The sequence below is a fragment of the Nycticebus coucang genome, chromosome 10 (assembly GCF_027406575.1).
Source record: "Nycticebus coucang isolate mNycCou1 chromosome 10, mNycCou1.pri, whole genome shotgun sequence".
NCBI classification, from domain to species: domain Eukaryota; kingdom Metazoa; phylum Chordata; class Mammalia; order Primates; family Lorisidae; genus Nycticebus; species Nycticebus coucang.
In genome coordinates this window covers 83,253,891-83,270,319 of record NC_069789.1, presented here as the reverse complement: position 1 = coordinate 83,270,319, position 16,429 = coordinate 83,253,891, and the positions used below count along the sequence as shown (strand labels likewise).

Sequence of the window (16,429 nt, the reverse complement as noted above, 5' to 3'; positions counted from 1 at the left end):
CTGTATAACCACTTGTCACTTGTCTGTGTTATAATTTTAAAAATCACTCTCTTACATATTTCTCTAAGTATTCTTTCTGGTCAGTGGCTTCCTGATTTTTTTTTTTTTTGTAATTGGGGAGAGAATTGCTAAGTTTCTTTCATTTTATTATTATTTTTTTATTAAATCGTAGCTGTATACATTAATGCAATCATGGGGTACAATGTGCTGGGTTTATATACCATTTGAAATATTTTCATCAAACTGGCTAACATAGCCTTCACCGCATTTTCTTAGTTATTGTGTTCAGGCACTTATACTCTACACTTAGTAAATTTAACATGTATCCTTGTAAAATGCACCGTAGGTGTGTTCCCACCAATTACCCTCCCTCCACCCATCTTCCCCCGCCCCTTCCTCTCCTTTTTCCCCTTGTTCTTGGGCTATAATTTATAGCTTTCATATTGGATACTTTTTCTTCCATTCTTGAAATACCTTGCTAAGAAGAATATGTTCTAGCTCCATCCATGTAAACATGAACGAGGTAAAGTCTCCATCTTTATTGATCCATTCATGGGTCGATGGGTACTTGGGCTTCTTCCACTAAGTTTCTTTTAAATGCTACCGTTAGATAATTGGAAATTTGACTGGATATATGATAATGTTAAGAAATTAATGTTTTTAGGAATTTTAGGGTTATGTTTATTAAGAAGGACTTATTTTCAAAAATATTTATAGATGCAATTATATATTTTCTGTGATTTGCTTTACAGTATTACTGGGGCATTGGAGGGTAGGATGAGGATGGAGGAGAAAAAACTTGAGGGTAGTTCATGTGTATGGGACTTTATTATTATCCTTTGTTTAGTTCAGTATGCATTTGAAGTTCCTATATTCAAAAGTTAAGAAACTGTCTTTGAAGCTTAACATATTTTGGGCTGCAAATATAAGGTCTTCGTAACATCTTCCATGTGATTATAAAACCCTGAATAAAGCAGCTACAGTTAAAAATATCCTACAGATCAAGCATGGTGGCTCATGCCTGTAATCCTAGCACTATGGGAGGCCGAGGCAGGTGGATTGCTTGAGCTCACAAGTTTGAGACCAGCCTGAGGAAGAGTGAGACCCCATCTCTAAAAATAGACATGCATGGTGGAGGGTACCTGTAGTCCCAGCAACTTGGGAGGCTGAGGCCTAAGAGTTTGAGGTTGCTGTGAGCTATGAGGCCATGGCATTCTACTAATGGCAACAAAGTGAGACTCTGTCTCAAAAAAAATAAGTAAAAAAAATATATATATATGTACTACAAATAAATGTTTTCTAGGATTTACTTTATGAAATATTTCATACATTTCAATCAATATGTTAAGTGTTTGAATTAAATGAAATTGCTGATGTTAAACCATTTTTATTCTGCAAAAATGGAAAATTCATATGATTAACCTAATATAGGTTAAGAAACATAATAATAAATGACTCTCAAGTCAACAGCTAAGGATTTACTAAAACTGTTGAAGTGTTTTATATACCCTTCCCTCTGCCTTCACTTAGTTCATAACCATTATCTAAAAGTGTTTGTGTTTTTCTTTTCCTTTTTTCTTTTTTCTAGTTTTATTTTAACTCTTCCTTAATTCTTTTATAGATTTACAAGAAATAATTTCTATCCTTGCATGGGAATATTCATTTTTATAAACATGTTGCATAACCATGCTTCTTTTCATCTTTACAATATAGATCACTATGTAATGTACATTCTTTTGTGGCTTTTTTGTCAGGTGTGCTTATCTGATATGTCCAGGGTGATGCATGTAGCTCTAGTGCATTGATTTTCACTGATCTCTGGGATTTCATTGCATGAATGTATCAGAATGATTTTATCATTCTTTTGAGGGTGGACATATGAGGTATAGTTAGTTCCTAAGTTTTTGCTATTAAGAATAATGTTATGGCATATGAGGTATAGTTAGTTCCTAAGTTTTTGCTATTAAGAATAATGTTATGGCAGAATATGGCAGAATTCTCCCATACATCCTTCCAAAAAGGCTGTATTAGTTTGAAGCATGGAGAATCCTCAAAGAACTCAAATTAGACCTCCCATTTGATCATGTAGTCCCATTACTGGGCATCTACCCAGAAGAAAAAAAATCCTTTTATCATAAGGACTTTTGCACTAGATTATTTATCACAGCTCAATTTACAATCACCAAAACAATTGGTAACAACCTGAATGCCCACCAATCCAGGAATGGATTAACAAGCTGTGGTATTTGTATACCATGGAATACTATTCAGCCATTTAAAAAGATGGAGACTGCATCTTTTGTATTAACTTGGATGGAGGTGGAACACATTCTTCTTAGTAATGCATCAAAAGAATGGAGAAGCAAGAATCCAGTGTACTCAATTCTAATAAGAAGATGATAGATGATCTAATACAAGGGAATGAGTGATTGGGGAGAGGGGAGGTGGGAGGGGGTTGGGGGTTACAGTGTGTGACACGCCTCTTGGAGACAGGACACAATTATAAGAGGGACTTTACTTAGCAACCGCGATCATTGTAACCTAATTCTTTGTACCCTCAATGAATCCCAAACAATAAAATTTAAATTAAAAAAAAAAAAAGGAATAATGTTGCCATGAATATTCTAAGAGTCTTTCGCTGCACATGTGCAGTGGCTCCTTTCAAAGTGGCAGCTTTCAAACTTGTTTGACTGTGACCCACAGTAAGCTTGAATATTTTACAATGCAACTCAACACAGATGAAAACAAATTTTTTTCTGAAATAATATTTACTTAAAGTAAATGGTATATACTTTGATCTTTTGTGTGAAAAAAAGCAGTTGAAAAAATAATATCACTAAATTGATATCATAAAAGGAGTGAAAAACACTGTGATGGTTTTCAAAACACTGGGCTAACACTGTGATCCCAGCGCTTTGGAGGCCCAGGCAGGAGAATAGCTTTAGGCCAGGAGTTTGAGACTAGCTAGGGTAAAATAGCGAGACCCTATCTCTACAGAAAAAAAAAAAAAATACAACTGCATGTGGGGGTGTGTGCAGTAGTCCCATGTACTCAGGAGGCTGAGCAGGAAGATCACTGGAGCCCAGGAGTCCAAGGCTGCAGTAAGGAGTGAGATGCTGTTTAAAGAAAAAAGAGAAGAAAAGAAAAGAAACCAAAACATTGTATGATTTTCGATGTTTGAAAAATATGTGCCTAAATGTAAAATTTAAGACACAGAGTATAAGGTTGTTAAACTATTGCAAAACAGTAATTTGTCATTTGTCATTTGGTCCCAGAATGGTCATACCAGTTTGCTTTTCCATCAGCAGAGTTAGAAGAGTTTTATAGGAATTAACCACATATCCTTATTGACACCTGCTGTCATCAAACTTTCCAATCTAATTGGCATAAAATGACTTAGCTTTCATCTTTGATCGATATTTATTAAACTCCTACCATGACCTGGGCACTGTTCTAGATGGTTGGAAGATATCAGTGAACAAAAAAATAAGATCACTTCCTTTGTGGATTCTAGCACTTCTTAGTTATCATTTATAGTTGAAAAATGACAAATTGTTTTTGTGTAGAATGTACAAATTGTTTTTGTGTAGAATGTACAAAATGTAGATGATTTTTGATAAATGTATATATCGTTGAATGATTAACATCTAATTAAGCTAATTATCATCTAGAATATTTAAAATCTACTCTTAGTAATTTTAATTTGTAGTCACCATTTTGCATAATAGAAGTCCAGAATCTTCTTAGCTTTAATTTCACATTTTTTTCATTTTTAGTTCTGCTATTTCCAAATATCCCTAGTCATTTTTCCAATTTTCCTGTTTCTTACTTGCTTTAAACTAATTATGTGATAAAATATGAATACATAACATAATAAAACAAATGTATGATTTAATGAATTATTGCCATGTAAATATCTGTGTAGTCACCACCCAGGTCAGAGTTAAAAATTTGCCAACACTCCTAGGAGCCTCCTCCATGTACCTCATCCTGTTCACTCTTCTTCCTTCATGAGTAACCACTGTCCCGACTTTTACAGTACTCACTTCTTTATTTACTCACTCACTTCTTTCTTTCTTTTTATAGCTTTATCAACTAAATTTGAATACCTAATGCTGTAGTTTGGTCTTTGCAATTTTTTTTTTTTGAGACAGAGTCTCAAGGTGTCCTCTTGGGTAGAGTGCTGTGGCATCACAGCTCACAGCAACCTCAAAGTCTTGGCCTCAAGCAATTCTCTTGCCTCAGCCTCCCAAGTAGCTGGGACTACAGGCGCCCACCACAATGCCCAGCTATTTTTTGGTTGCAGTTGTCATTGTTTAGCAGGCCTGGGCCAGGCTTGAACCTGCCACCTTTGGTGTATGTGGCCGGGGCCCTACTCACTGAGGTACAGGTGCCGAGCCAATTCCAGAGTTCTGACCTGTTGCCAAGGTTGCCTGTGTTCTTCACTTTTATAGGATAAAAAAATCCTTGCTCATATTTTCTTTCCTTGATTATCTTTGATATGTTGCTCTATTTTTTTTCTGGTATAAAATGTTGCTTTTGAAAAGTCTGATGATACTTACATTTTCTTTCCTTTGAACATCGTTTTTTCTTTTTGTTTAAATGGCCAAAAGATTTTTCTTGTATTCAGTAATTTTATTAAATTATGTCTTAACGTTGGTTATTCTGGGTCAGTACTGTCAGGTATGGTTAGCTTTAACTATGACTGTTGATTGGGGTGCAACTGTGCTTATCTTGTCCAGCATGGTGGTTTCAGGATGGTGGACATTTTACATGTTAGCTAGGGTTCCCAGAGAGAAAGTTTGAGCAGAGGCTTCATGGTCCTCTGTGACCCCGTCCTGGAAGTCGACATCATTTTCTCTAATAATACTCTGTTCATCACAGCAGTCACAAGCCTGCCCAGATTCCATGAGGGATGACATACACCCTAGCTTTTGACAAAAGGAGTGACAAAGAATTTGTGTTTTAAAATCACCCTAGTATTTGTCTTAGCCATGTGTGGTGGCATGTGTCTGTAGTCCCTGATGCTCAGGAAGCTGAGGCAGGAGGATGGCTTGAGCCCAGACTAGCCTGGGCAGCATAGTAAAATTCCGTCTCTAACAAATAAATAAAAATGACCATTCTATTTGTCGTCACATTTGTCTGATTTTAAATTTAATTAAGTCAGTGATCATGCAGTTTATATTTAAATTCATTGTTGATACATGCAAAGATTATTGTTAAAATATCTATAGTATAACTTTTGATCTATTTTGGAAGTAAACCTTACTAGATTTGGAGAGAATTATTGCCACGAGTAGCCCAATGTAACAAATATTGAGATGACTTTATAAAATAAATACAGTATATGTATTTATAGTACATATTAAAATATTTAATGCGTGGACAATTTTCATAGATGAAAATTGCAAGTAAAATCTGAAACATTTCTCATTACAAATGAAGAAAAATGAAGCAAATATAAAGGTTCGTAACCACATCCTGATTTTAGATTTGTGTAAGTTTGAGCCAACTTATAGTGCTTTGACTTTATTTTCACAGTAAATGATTTTTTTTATTTTTTATTTGTTTTGGTACATGAATTTTAATGTATTTTGTATACGTTATATATGTACATATGATAAGTAAACTGTTTTCATCAGAGTAGAGCATTTTACTTATGTTATAGATCTAGTTGTAAATGAGGTTTTAATGTTTTTTAAAGAAACCAAGAATATGGTTTCATTGGATTTGAAAGCATTACAACATTTTTGCAGTGTAGTCTTAATTTTAGAATGCTAAATTAGGTATGTATTTTCTTATTTTTTTTTTTTGTAGAGACAGAGTCTTACTGTACCGCCCTCGGTAGAGTGCCGTGGCAGCAACCTCTAACTCTTCGGCTTATGCGATTCTCTTGCCTCAGCCTCCCGAGTAGCTGGGACTACAGGCGCCCGCCACAACGCCCGGCTATTTTTTTGTTGCAGTTTGGCCGTGTTTGGGTTTGAACCCGCCACCCTCGGCATATGGGGCCAGCGCCCTACTCACTGAGCCACAGGCGCCGCCCTGTATTTTCTTCTTTATGATATTTTGTTTTATTTACACCAAGAAAACCATACTTGGAATCTTTCACTGATTCTGCTCAATATAAATAAATGAGTGATGAAGGATTACACAATCACAAAAAAAATTCTATAAGTAGCATCTCTTACACTATTTGACTTTAGAGCTTGTCTAACTCTGCCAAAATGGTTTAATGAAGTATAGCTAAAAAACATTTGCGTTTGTGTAGTGCCTGTGTTGCCTCACTGTGGTTGTATTGCATCCTCTTAGAAGGGTCTTTCCCCTAAAAATTTATATTAACTTTTACAAATTAATAATCATAGTGATGTTTATTTAAAATTTTTATTTGCAGGTAAGCTTTTGGGTTGTTAGAGAGATTCTTCATGCTCAAACATTAAAAATCAGAGCAGAAGTTTTGAGCCACTATATTAAAACTGCTAAGGTAAGAAACACTTGTGTTTTCATTTTTGAGTTCAGCCATTCATTCTTTGTAAGTGAATATTTGCCTGTGTTACTTTATTTACTATTTATTAGTACTGGAAAAATAAGGCCTATTAATCAATGTAAGTTAATTTTTAAAACTGGATGCCTGGTTTCTTTACCTTTTTCTATATTCTTTCTGTTTTCCTTCCTTTTCTTTTATATCCTTCCTCCCTCTCTCTGAGTAGCTGAATTATATGTAAAGTATGATGTCTAGGCCTAATGCAGTGGGTCACGCCTGTAATCGTAACACTCTGGCAGGCCAGGGTGGGTGGATTTTGCCTGAGCTCACAGGTTTGAGACCAGCCTGAGCAAGAGCGAGACCCCCGTCTCTAAAAATAGCCAGGTGTTGTGGCAAGCGCCGGTAGTCCCAGGTACTCGTGAGGCTGAGGCAAGAGAATCACTTAAGCCCAAGAGTTTGAAGTTGCTGTGAGCTGTGACACCACGGCACTCTATCAAGGGTGACAAAGTGAGACTGTGTTCCCAAAAATAAAAAAAAAGTATGATGTCTATATTCTGTAAGTCATGGAAGAAAGCCATCTAGGGTTAAGTGAAAGCATGTCAAGCAAAGGCTGTTCTATTAGGCAGGTGAAGGCACCTCAGGTAATCTCAGAGCTCCCCTCAGAAAGTGTGGATGGGTAGCCTGTAGTTGACTTCATCTTTCCTAGATTCTGACAAAGGAGCACCTTAGAGAAAGCCTGACTGTTAAATTTGCCGATGTAGATTTTCTGTACAGATGCAGATATCCTCCACAAAAGGCAACTTTGCAGGGCTATTTCTATCTGCAGGCCCTCTGAATAGCCGTCTCAAAATATGTCAAAGAAGTATATTTTGGGGTGAAATATTTGTGGTTTCCTTCACTAAGAAGTATGGTAATTATGGCCACATTCATGCTCCAATTTTTTTTTTTTTCTGGAGACAGAGTCTCACTTTGTCGCCCTTGCTTACAGCAACCTCAAACTCTAGGGCTCAAGCAATTCTTTTGCTTCAGCCTCCCAAGTATCTGGGATTACAGGCACCCACCACAACACCTGGCTATCTTTAGAGATGAGGTCTTTCTCTGGCTCAGGCTGATCTCGAACCTGTGAGCTCGGGCAGTCCACCCGCCATGGCTTCCCAGAATGCTGGAATTACAGGAGTAAGCCATGGCGCCCAGCCCCCAGTCTTCATTATTATTGTAATGAATACGTGGGTGTAACCTAATCTTACCTATGAATGAAAAACAATAGACTAAAATGAGGATACCATGTTTATATTTATCGTAAGTCATAACTTTTCAATATTTTCCTTGAACACACAGGAACAATTCTAACAAATTCTGTGGCACTAGGTGGCAGAGCTAGCCTTCTATAAATTTTATATTTTGCAAAAGTGTCATAAAATTTTAAAAAGCATTCATAGTGCTATATTAATAAATATTGGTTTTTAGCTAATAGAAGTTAATGAATCTTCTTTATAGATTCTGAATTTGTTATTGTTTCTGGTTTTGTTAGTTATTTAACAAAATTTAACTTGTATGTTTCACTCAAAATCATCAAATTTTGCCCATCAAACCTACCGTTGTCCTTCTCACTAAACAATCATTTAATCAGGTCAGACTCTTAGTTTTGGTAGCACTTGCTTTCATTATAACCCCTAAATTTATAATTATTTTTATAATTATAAATATATATTATAAATTGCAATTATAAATATAATATAATACAAATATAAACAATATAATTATTATTATAATGGCTGTCTCTTTAATCCCTCTATTTTGAATATCTGTCTTTTATATTCAGTTAGTTATAAAACCGGCACACCTGGGTGTTCCTTGAGTAAAGTATATCAGTCAGTGCTCTCCAGAGAGACAGAACCATAGCATTCTATATAAATGTGTATAAACAGATTTAAATAGAAAATGATGTATGAATAGATAGAAATTGTCTCACTTGATTGTAGGGGCCAGCAAGTCTGAAATTTGTGGGGCAGGCCAATAGATTGGAAACCCAGGCAGAATTTAGTGGGTAGTTTTGAAGCAGAATTTCTACTTTTCTTTTTCAGTTTTCACTATTAAGGCCTTTCAGCTCATTGAGTGAGGGCCACTCATATTATCAAGTGTTTTCTCTTAGACTTAAAGTCAACTGGTGGTAGATGTTAAGCACATGTACAAAATATCTTTATATGTAGTTAAGTATTTGATTAAATATCTGGTACTGTCATCTAGCCAGATTGACACATAAAATTATCATCACATGGCTACAAAAATATTCATAAAAATATTTAATGTATCAAAGGAATGATAAGGTGCCTACTCAGGTCCTCACCGCCCACTCACATGCTTCTTCAGATGCAGTCCCCTTCCCCTCTATGAAGGGAATCATGGGCCTGAATTTTTATGTTTGTTTTTCTTTTTATAGTTTTACTATATATGTGTGTTTCTGAATAATATGTTTTTATAAATGTATGCTTTGGGATTTGGTTTAAATTGAATTCTGTATTTACTTTTATAGCTTTATTTTTTTTTTCTCAGCAGTGTTACCTAATGGTTTTGAGAGTATCTGTTGTAGCATATACTGTTGTTTGCCTATACCACAAATTATTGAATATACTGTAATTTGGATCACTTCCAAATTTTTGCTACTATAAACATTGCTGCTATAAGCATTCTTGTATGAATCTCTTGGTGTTTGTGTGAGGGTTGAAGCTCTAAAAATACTGAGTTCATACTAGCAGTTAAATTCCTGCTCATTTCTCTTTGTTTTCCCAACTGGTGGTACTAATACACGCCATCACTAGCAATACTTGAAGGTGCCTATTGTTCCACATCCTCGTCACCACTTGATACTGTCAGAATTTTTCATTGTTGCCAACTCTGTTAGGTGTGAAATACATGTCATTTTAGTTTGAATTGACTTTCATTGAATCTAATAGGAATTAACATTTTTTTCTGTGTTGTCCACTTAGGTTTTTCTCCCCTCAAAGGTCTGTTCAAGACTTTCAGCAATTTCCTATTTTAGTGTTGGTCTTTTATTGATTTTGATTGGATTTATTTATAGAATTCTAGATTCTAGCCAGTTCTCATATGTTTCGCATGATCTTCCTATTGTTAATTGCTTTTTTCCTGTTAACCTTTTGATATAGATATTCTTAATTTTAGAAGGCAAATTTATTCGCCTTTAATTTTGCCTTAGTCTGTTTGGGCTACTATAACAAAAACACCATACACTGGATTGCTTATATCTGTCAACAAGAAACATTTACTTCTCATGGTTCTGCGGAACTATGAAGATCAGGTCCAAAATCAAGGTGCCAGCAGAGTCAGTGTTTTTTGAGGGCCCTTTCCTCATAGATGACACCGTCTTGCTGCGCCCTTGCAGGGTGCAAGGGGCCAGGCAGCTCTCTGCAGCCTCTTTTATAAGGACACTAATCTGAATCATGAGGACAGAGTTAAAGACTCCACCTCCTACCATTCTCACATCGAGGATTAGGTCTTAAAATAAGAATTTGGGGGGCATGCAACAGTCAGACCATACCAATTAGCTAATATTTATTTAATTTAATAATATCTCATTTAAGGAATCTTACCATACCCTTATATTATTCTTTAAACATTTTATAGTTTTGATTTTTGGTACTTGAGTATTAATTCACCTGGAATAAAATTTTATATATAATGTGAATTATGGATTCTATTTCCTATTTTTCCATATGAATAATTATTCTAGTACCATTTTTAAAAATATCTTTCTTTTTTAAAGCTTCCTTTATCTTACTTTCTCTGGAAGCATTTTATGTCACCTTTGTAATCAAAAAATAGATTATTTTTTTAGAGACAGAGTTTTACTATTGCCCTCGGTAGAGTGCCATGGCATGACAGCTCATAGCAACCTCCAAGTCCTGGGTTTAGGCAATTCTCTTGCCTCAGCCTCCTGAGTAGCTGGGACTACAGGTGTCCGCCACAACGCCCAGCTATTTTTTGTTGCAGTTTGGCTGGGGCCGGGTTCAAACCTGCCACCCTCGGCATATGTGGCCAGCACCCTACTTACTGAGCCACAGGAGCTGCCAAACTGATAGATTTTTTTTTTTCCTTAGCTACAGATACTGTTCCACAGTATTCAAGCTTCCTTGGTGCTATTAAGCTATTTATTTCATTTTGCTTTTAAGATTTGTTTTTTTTTTGTTTTTTTCAGGAAAGAATGCACCAAAGACATTCGCATTTATTTTTCTTTTTTTAAAGCAAATGACAAAGACCCAGTATACCAGCTTTACTTTTTAAACCTAAGCTTAACATTACATATTTAAACAACTGTCAAAACTTACTAAGATGCCAGCATTCATGCACAGCTAGGAAACATCCTTATAGTAAACCAGAAATGTTTTACCATTAATGTGTTAATATCTTTCACTACTAAATACTGAAAAAAACTGAAATTATTTCTGTAGAAGGTTCATCCTGCGGTGCTAACTTCACAGCAGGCTGACGCTACGTGGCTCACGTTTCAGACACAATGGAAAAGCAGGTCCATGCTGGTGTTAGTGCACACTGTTCTACCACTACTGAGGAGTCGGGGCTCACCTGGAGTACGTTTAATAAAAAAGCAAAGTGCATACAGAAATTTACAACAATTTTAAAGACAAATAAATGATCCTATTATGTGGTCCCAACAATAAACTCAAAAGTCTGTGACAAATATGGCTTCAATGAGCTGTTTATAAATACTCAGATTAGGTACAGTGATACTGAAAGTCGAGTTCGTTTGAAATCTTCAAAAAAAGTTCCTGTTAATCCTCAAATGGTACTTGTTACAGTTAACATTTCTGTTAAACGCGTGCGTTGAGTCACTTGTTATCCAAGCGCAGCTGCTCCTTACCATGTATTGTCAGGGTCTTGAGCTGCCCGTCTTCCTCAACTTCCACTCTTTCTTGACCATTCTCCACAATTCTCTTTGTAGTGCTCTTTCTACCATTAACTATTTTTGTAGAAGTCGATACAGACTTGAAGTTGCCCATCCCACTACCACCAAATGATGTGGAAGAGAATGAAATGATACCCCCGTGATCTAGCGACCCGAATGAAGAAAATCCTGCAGGAAATCCCACAGAAAATCCTGTATTAAAAGAAGAAAATCCACTTCCAAAAGGTGGAAATCCACTGAAGCCAGAGAAAAACGACCCTGTTCCTCGGTTTCTGCTTCCTCGGAGACCCCTCTGATTCCCAATAAAGTCCTCAAATGGGTCTTCAAAGAAGTCAAATCTAAAGGGGTCCCTTCCACCAAAAAATTCCCTGAAGACATCCTCGGGCTTACGGAATGTGAAGCCATAATCAAATGGATTGTCCAAATGACTTCCACCTCCTCCACCGTTTAATCCTTCTTTGCCATATTTGTCATAGATGTCCCGCTTTTTTAGGATCTGGCAACACCTCATACGCCTCAGCTACTTGTTTGAATTTTCTCTCTGCTTCTTCTTTATTCTCAGGGTTTTTATCTGGGTGCCACTTTAGTGCCAGTTTTCCGTACGCCTTTTTAATATCCTCGGCTGAAGCATGTCTCTGCAGGCCTGAAACATCATAGTAACCCACCATGTTTTAAATAATTGTTGGAACAGGTCGGAGGACGCGGACGACCATCGGCGGGAAGGAGGGAGGGGGCGGCGGCCCGGGGCTCCTCGCGGCTCCTGCAGGGCTGCGCTGGTGGTGGCGGATGGTCCTCGCGCTTTCCTTCCTCTCCTTTCTCCCTTAAGATTGTTTTTAGTCCTTCGTATTCTGTACTTTTCTATATCTTTTTTTTTTCTAAGTTTGAATTTCTTTATATTTACTCTTCTTGGGATTCCTTGAGCTTCTTTTTTTCTAGGAATTAGTGTCTTTCCATAATTCAATAAAATTCTCTGCTGTTCTCTCTCAAATATTACTTTTACTCCATTATTTTTGTCATATCTTTCTGCCAACTTTGACTAGATAAATAACTGGTATTTATTCCCGGAGAGTGCAGATAATGGCAAGGTAGAGAACACAGTTCTGTTGTGGGCCCAAAACAACTTACTGTAACATAGTGGGTAGTCAAAAGACAGATTTCTGGCTAGGCATGATGGCTCACGCCTGTTATCTTAGCACTTCAGAAGGAGGCTGAGGTGGGAGGATCACTTGAGATCAGGAGTTTGAGACCAGCTTGGGCAGCATAGTGAGACCCTGTCTCTACAAAAAAAGAGAGAAAATGTATACCCTCAGTCCCAGATACTTAGGGTGCTAAGGTGAGAGGATCCTTTCAGCCCATAATTTGAGGTAGTAGTAAGCTATGAAGATGCCACTGCATCTCAGCCTGAGCAATACAGTGAAACTCTTCTTAAAAAAAAATTAAAAATGAAAATAAAGACATAGCTCAACAATGAGCCTAATAAATACCAAAACACTACCAGTTACCTAGATTGTACTTATTAATCTATATTTTTCTTGTGTTCATGTTGTTTATTTTTCATCTTTCTCCCCCATTTTCTTAAATCTTCAGAAATTATATGAGCTGAATAACCTTCATGCACTTATGGCAGTGGTTTCTGGCCTACAGAGTGCCCCAATTTTCAGGTTGACTAAAACATGGGCGGTGAGTAAATCTTTCTTAGTTAATGAAAGGTTAGACTTCTGTGGGAAGTAATGATGTCTTCGTTTCTTTTGTAGTTCTTAGTAAGGTTGATAATTATGATAATAGATAAGGGTTTTTTAATTCCTTTGTGTTTTGTTCTTTGAAAGCTATGTTTTCTCTCCTCTAGCATTCCATCAGGTTTATAAGGTAAATTTTTGGGTAAATTAATTACAGCTGGTGCTTGGCTTCTGCTCATTAGGGAATCATTTTTATAGAACCACTTCAAACATCTTTGACAACACATTTTTTCATATTCAGCTGATGAGAAAGTATGAATGCAAAAAAAATTACATTTAATCATGTAAAGATGATGCTTTTGGATAGTTGAGAAGGATCTAAAGTCTTAAGTTTCAGAAAACAAAATTTTTTTCCTAAGTAGTAATAGAAAATCTGATGGTTAATAAAAAATTATTTGATAGTGCTGCACACTTTTATATTGTTATGTTAATCATATTTGATTGTATTACTTTTATGATTACAGAGTATGAATTTTGACCTGTATAAGTCTATGTCTTTTCGTATTTGACATGATACTGCACTCAGCATTTCAAGATTTTAAATTTATATTTCATAAAAGTAAAATTTTATATTTAATTACATTTATTTATATTCAGTATTGTTCTTTAATGTTAAAGAACAGTGATTTTGTTTAGAGTCTACTACATTTTGTACAGAGGATTAATGTGTTTTTAAGGTCCTATGTTAAAAATATGACTGTCTTTTTAAAACTTATTTTTTTCATTACTAAAGTATAACTTTGTTTTTAATTAACCAAGTGCAGCTTTTGCTTTTCATAGTATCTGAAGAGACAGATGTTTCTCATGAAAGCCAGCATAGAAATATTGGAAAAACATGGAATGTGGAAATGCTTATTATCCTTCTTGTGTTATATTTGTATTATAGAGTGAAGAACCTTCCTCTGAGTGAAGGGTTTTCTTACTTTAAAAATAACTTTTAATAATGATGGTCTTTTCTTAAAATTTGAATTTCATGGAAGAATGGAAATGATCATACAGTTACAAATTCCATCTTTGAAGTCTTAGTTATAGTCTGATTTATGCTGCGGTTAAGAGATGAGATACATTTCCCTCGAGTTAGTTTTTGTTTTCCTGGAAGATATTTTCATTGTCTTGCTCATATATTTGCATGGGAAAGAATAATTTTTATTTGGTAACAGTTGCATTATTTATCTGAGTAAAACTTTTGGTGTTTGCATTAAATTTTAAAATATCCCATCCTGTATCAGACTCTAGTTGTCTGTTATACAGTAGTGTACAATTTCAACAAAGTCCCAGTCTCATGCATCTAACAGTCTACTGCGGAAAGAGATTGGAAATAAATAAATGACATATTATAAATAGTGGTGAGTGCTCTGAAGAAAAATGTGGTAGGAAGGAGAGTGGTAGTACTGTTTCATATAATGTGGTAAGAGATAAGTAATAGTTGGGTAGAGACCCAGAGGAACTAAGGGAACCATTTATGTGGTTATCAAAGAGAAAGGACTTCCAAGTAGAGACAATAGCAAGTACAGAGGCCCAGATATGTTCAAAGAATAGCAGGGTTCAGTGTTGACAGAGTGGAATAAGCTAGGAAGGTAGCGGGGTGGTAACAAGTTCAAAGAGATGGCACTGAATCTGATAATTGAGATGCTATTTACTCATACTCAGTATAAAGAAGGAGCGTGTGGAATGGGGTTATATAAGTTTACAGTAGTGGTTGGGGCTAGAGCAATATTTTTGTAATCACGAGCATAAATTATTTAAAATAGATGGGTTCACGTAAAGAGTAAGCACAGATGAAAAACCCTGGGACCTTCCAAGATCAGAAAAACGAGAAGGAATCAACAAAGAAAATTATGGGGCAAAATTTTCTAGTCAGTTTAAAGGAAGTGTTTCTAGAAGGATTGGTCACCTTTGTCAGATGATACTAATAAGTTGAATAAGGTACAAACTTTGGCAGTTGGAGAGTATCGGTGACCTTGGCAAGAAAGATTTCAGTGTAATGGTATGTGAAAAACTGGACTTCACAGAATGATTGCAAAGAAGTGGGTATAGGGAATTTGCCCTAATGGGTTGCAGTGGGTTGCTGCAGAGCAATCTTATAGTAGCTGGAAAGGAAGAGGAGACCAAAAATTTGTGGTATTTTGTTGTATATGGAGATGGCATTCATGATATTATGTTTTAAGCTAGTGACAGTGATCTTGTGGAATAGGAAAAATGGTAAGAGAATGAGGGGTTTCACTGGTGATATGTTTTATTACATGAAAGGGAAGGGCCATCATCACTCTAGTGTAGCCCAACAGTTTATCCTTTTTTTTTGGAGACAGAATCTTGTTCTGTTGCCTGGGCTTACAGTGTCATGGCTTCAGCCTAGCTCACAGCCTCAAACTTCTGTGCTCAAACAATCCTGCTGCCTCAGCCCTCAGATAGCTGGGGCTATGAGTGCACACCACCATGCCTGGCTAATTTTACTTTTTTTTTTTTTCAGTAGAGTTCAGGCTGGAATTGAACTCCTGACCTTAAGTGATCTTCCCCCTTGGCCTCCCAAAGTTCTAGGTTTATAGATGTGAGCCATGCCTGATCTCAGTGTATCCATTTTAACAGACGGAAAGGGAGTGCATTTGAGTACGGATTCCCATAAATTGGTGGAATTTGTAGTTCTTCTGATTGCTTTGGGAGTGATGAGGGAGAGATATTAGAGGTTTGAAGAAAGAGGAAAGGATATGAAAGTCGTTTGGGAGAGTGTGAGAGTGCATTAACTTGGAACATGTACTAGGTTTGATAGGTCTTGTGTAGGATCCACTTAAGAATTTCAATAAAGAATTTAGAGTAACACCACTCAGCATAGTTACATATTCCGGTGTTCAGCTTGCAGTAGTACCAAGAGCTGAGTTGGGGTTTTCCTATGCCTGTTTATTCCAGAGGAGTCAGGGGTAGCACAAGAGATGAAAGAAGGAAAACATAAGAACTGTTTTATGGGTAGATGAGAAAATTGAGTGAAAGGAAGGAGATGAAGAATAGCAAAAAGGTAAAATGGTCACTGAGTTAGAAGTCCCAGTAGAGTCGAATGATTACTGGATTCAGAATAAAAAAGGGAGTGGAAGCTTAGAATAGTAGAAGGATAAAATTGGAGGAAGAGAAGTGAGGAAAGTGAGAAACCAGGGTATTGGCAGTATTATCTCCACGAAGATGGCAATCATCAAGATACATGATGGGAATAATATTGGTTCGTGGGCTTTTTCTCCAACTACTAAAATCTTCAAGATACAGAGAAAGAGTGACTTGTAGATC

General features: G+C 36.3%; 1 protein-coding gene and 1 pseudogene across 7 annotated transcripts in view; one reads left to right on the top strand and one right to left on the bottom strand.

The window, feature by feature from the left end:
* RALGPS2 (Ral GEF with PH domain and SH3 binding motif 2) overlaps positions 1-16,429 on the top strand; it is a 193,887-nt gene that overhangs the window by 84,277 nt on the left and 93,181 nt on the right. For all 6 annotated transcript variants that reach the window (XR_008383058.1, XR_008383057.1, XM_053605427.1 and 3 more), the window contains 2 exons: positions 6,392-6,481; positions 13,008-13,100. Coding sequence is in view for 4 of the 6 variants with exons in the window: in XM_053605427.1 (XP_053461402.1) it covers positions 6,392-6,481; positions 13,008-13,100 (183 nt within the window). In the remaining 2 variants the exon portion in view is untranslated. The remainder of the gene's footprint in view (positions 1-6,391; positions 6,482-13,007; positions 13,101-16,429) is intronic.
* Positions 10,678-12,117, bottom strand: LOC128596069 (dnaJ homolog subfamily B member 6-like; annotated as a pseudogene). The gene has a single exon (XR_008383059.1). The product of XR_008383059.1 is annotated as a dnaJ homolog subfamily B member 6-like (transcript).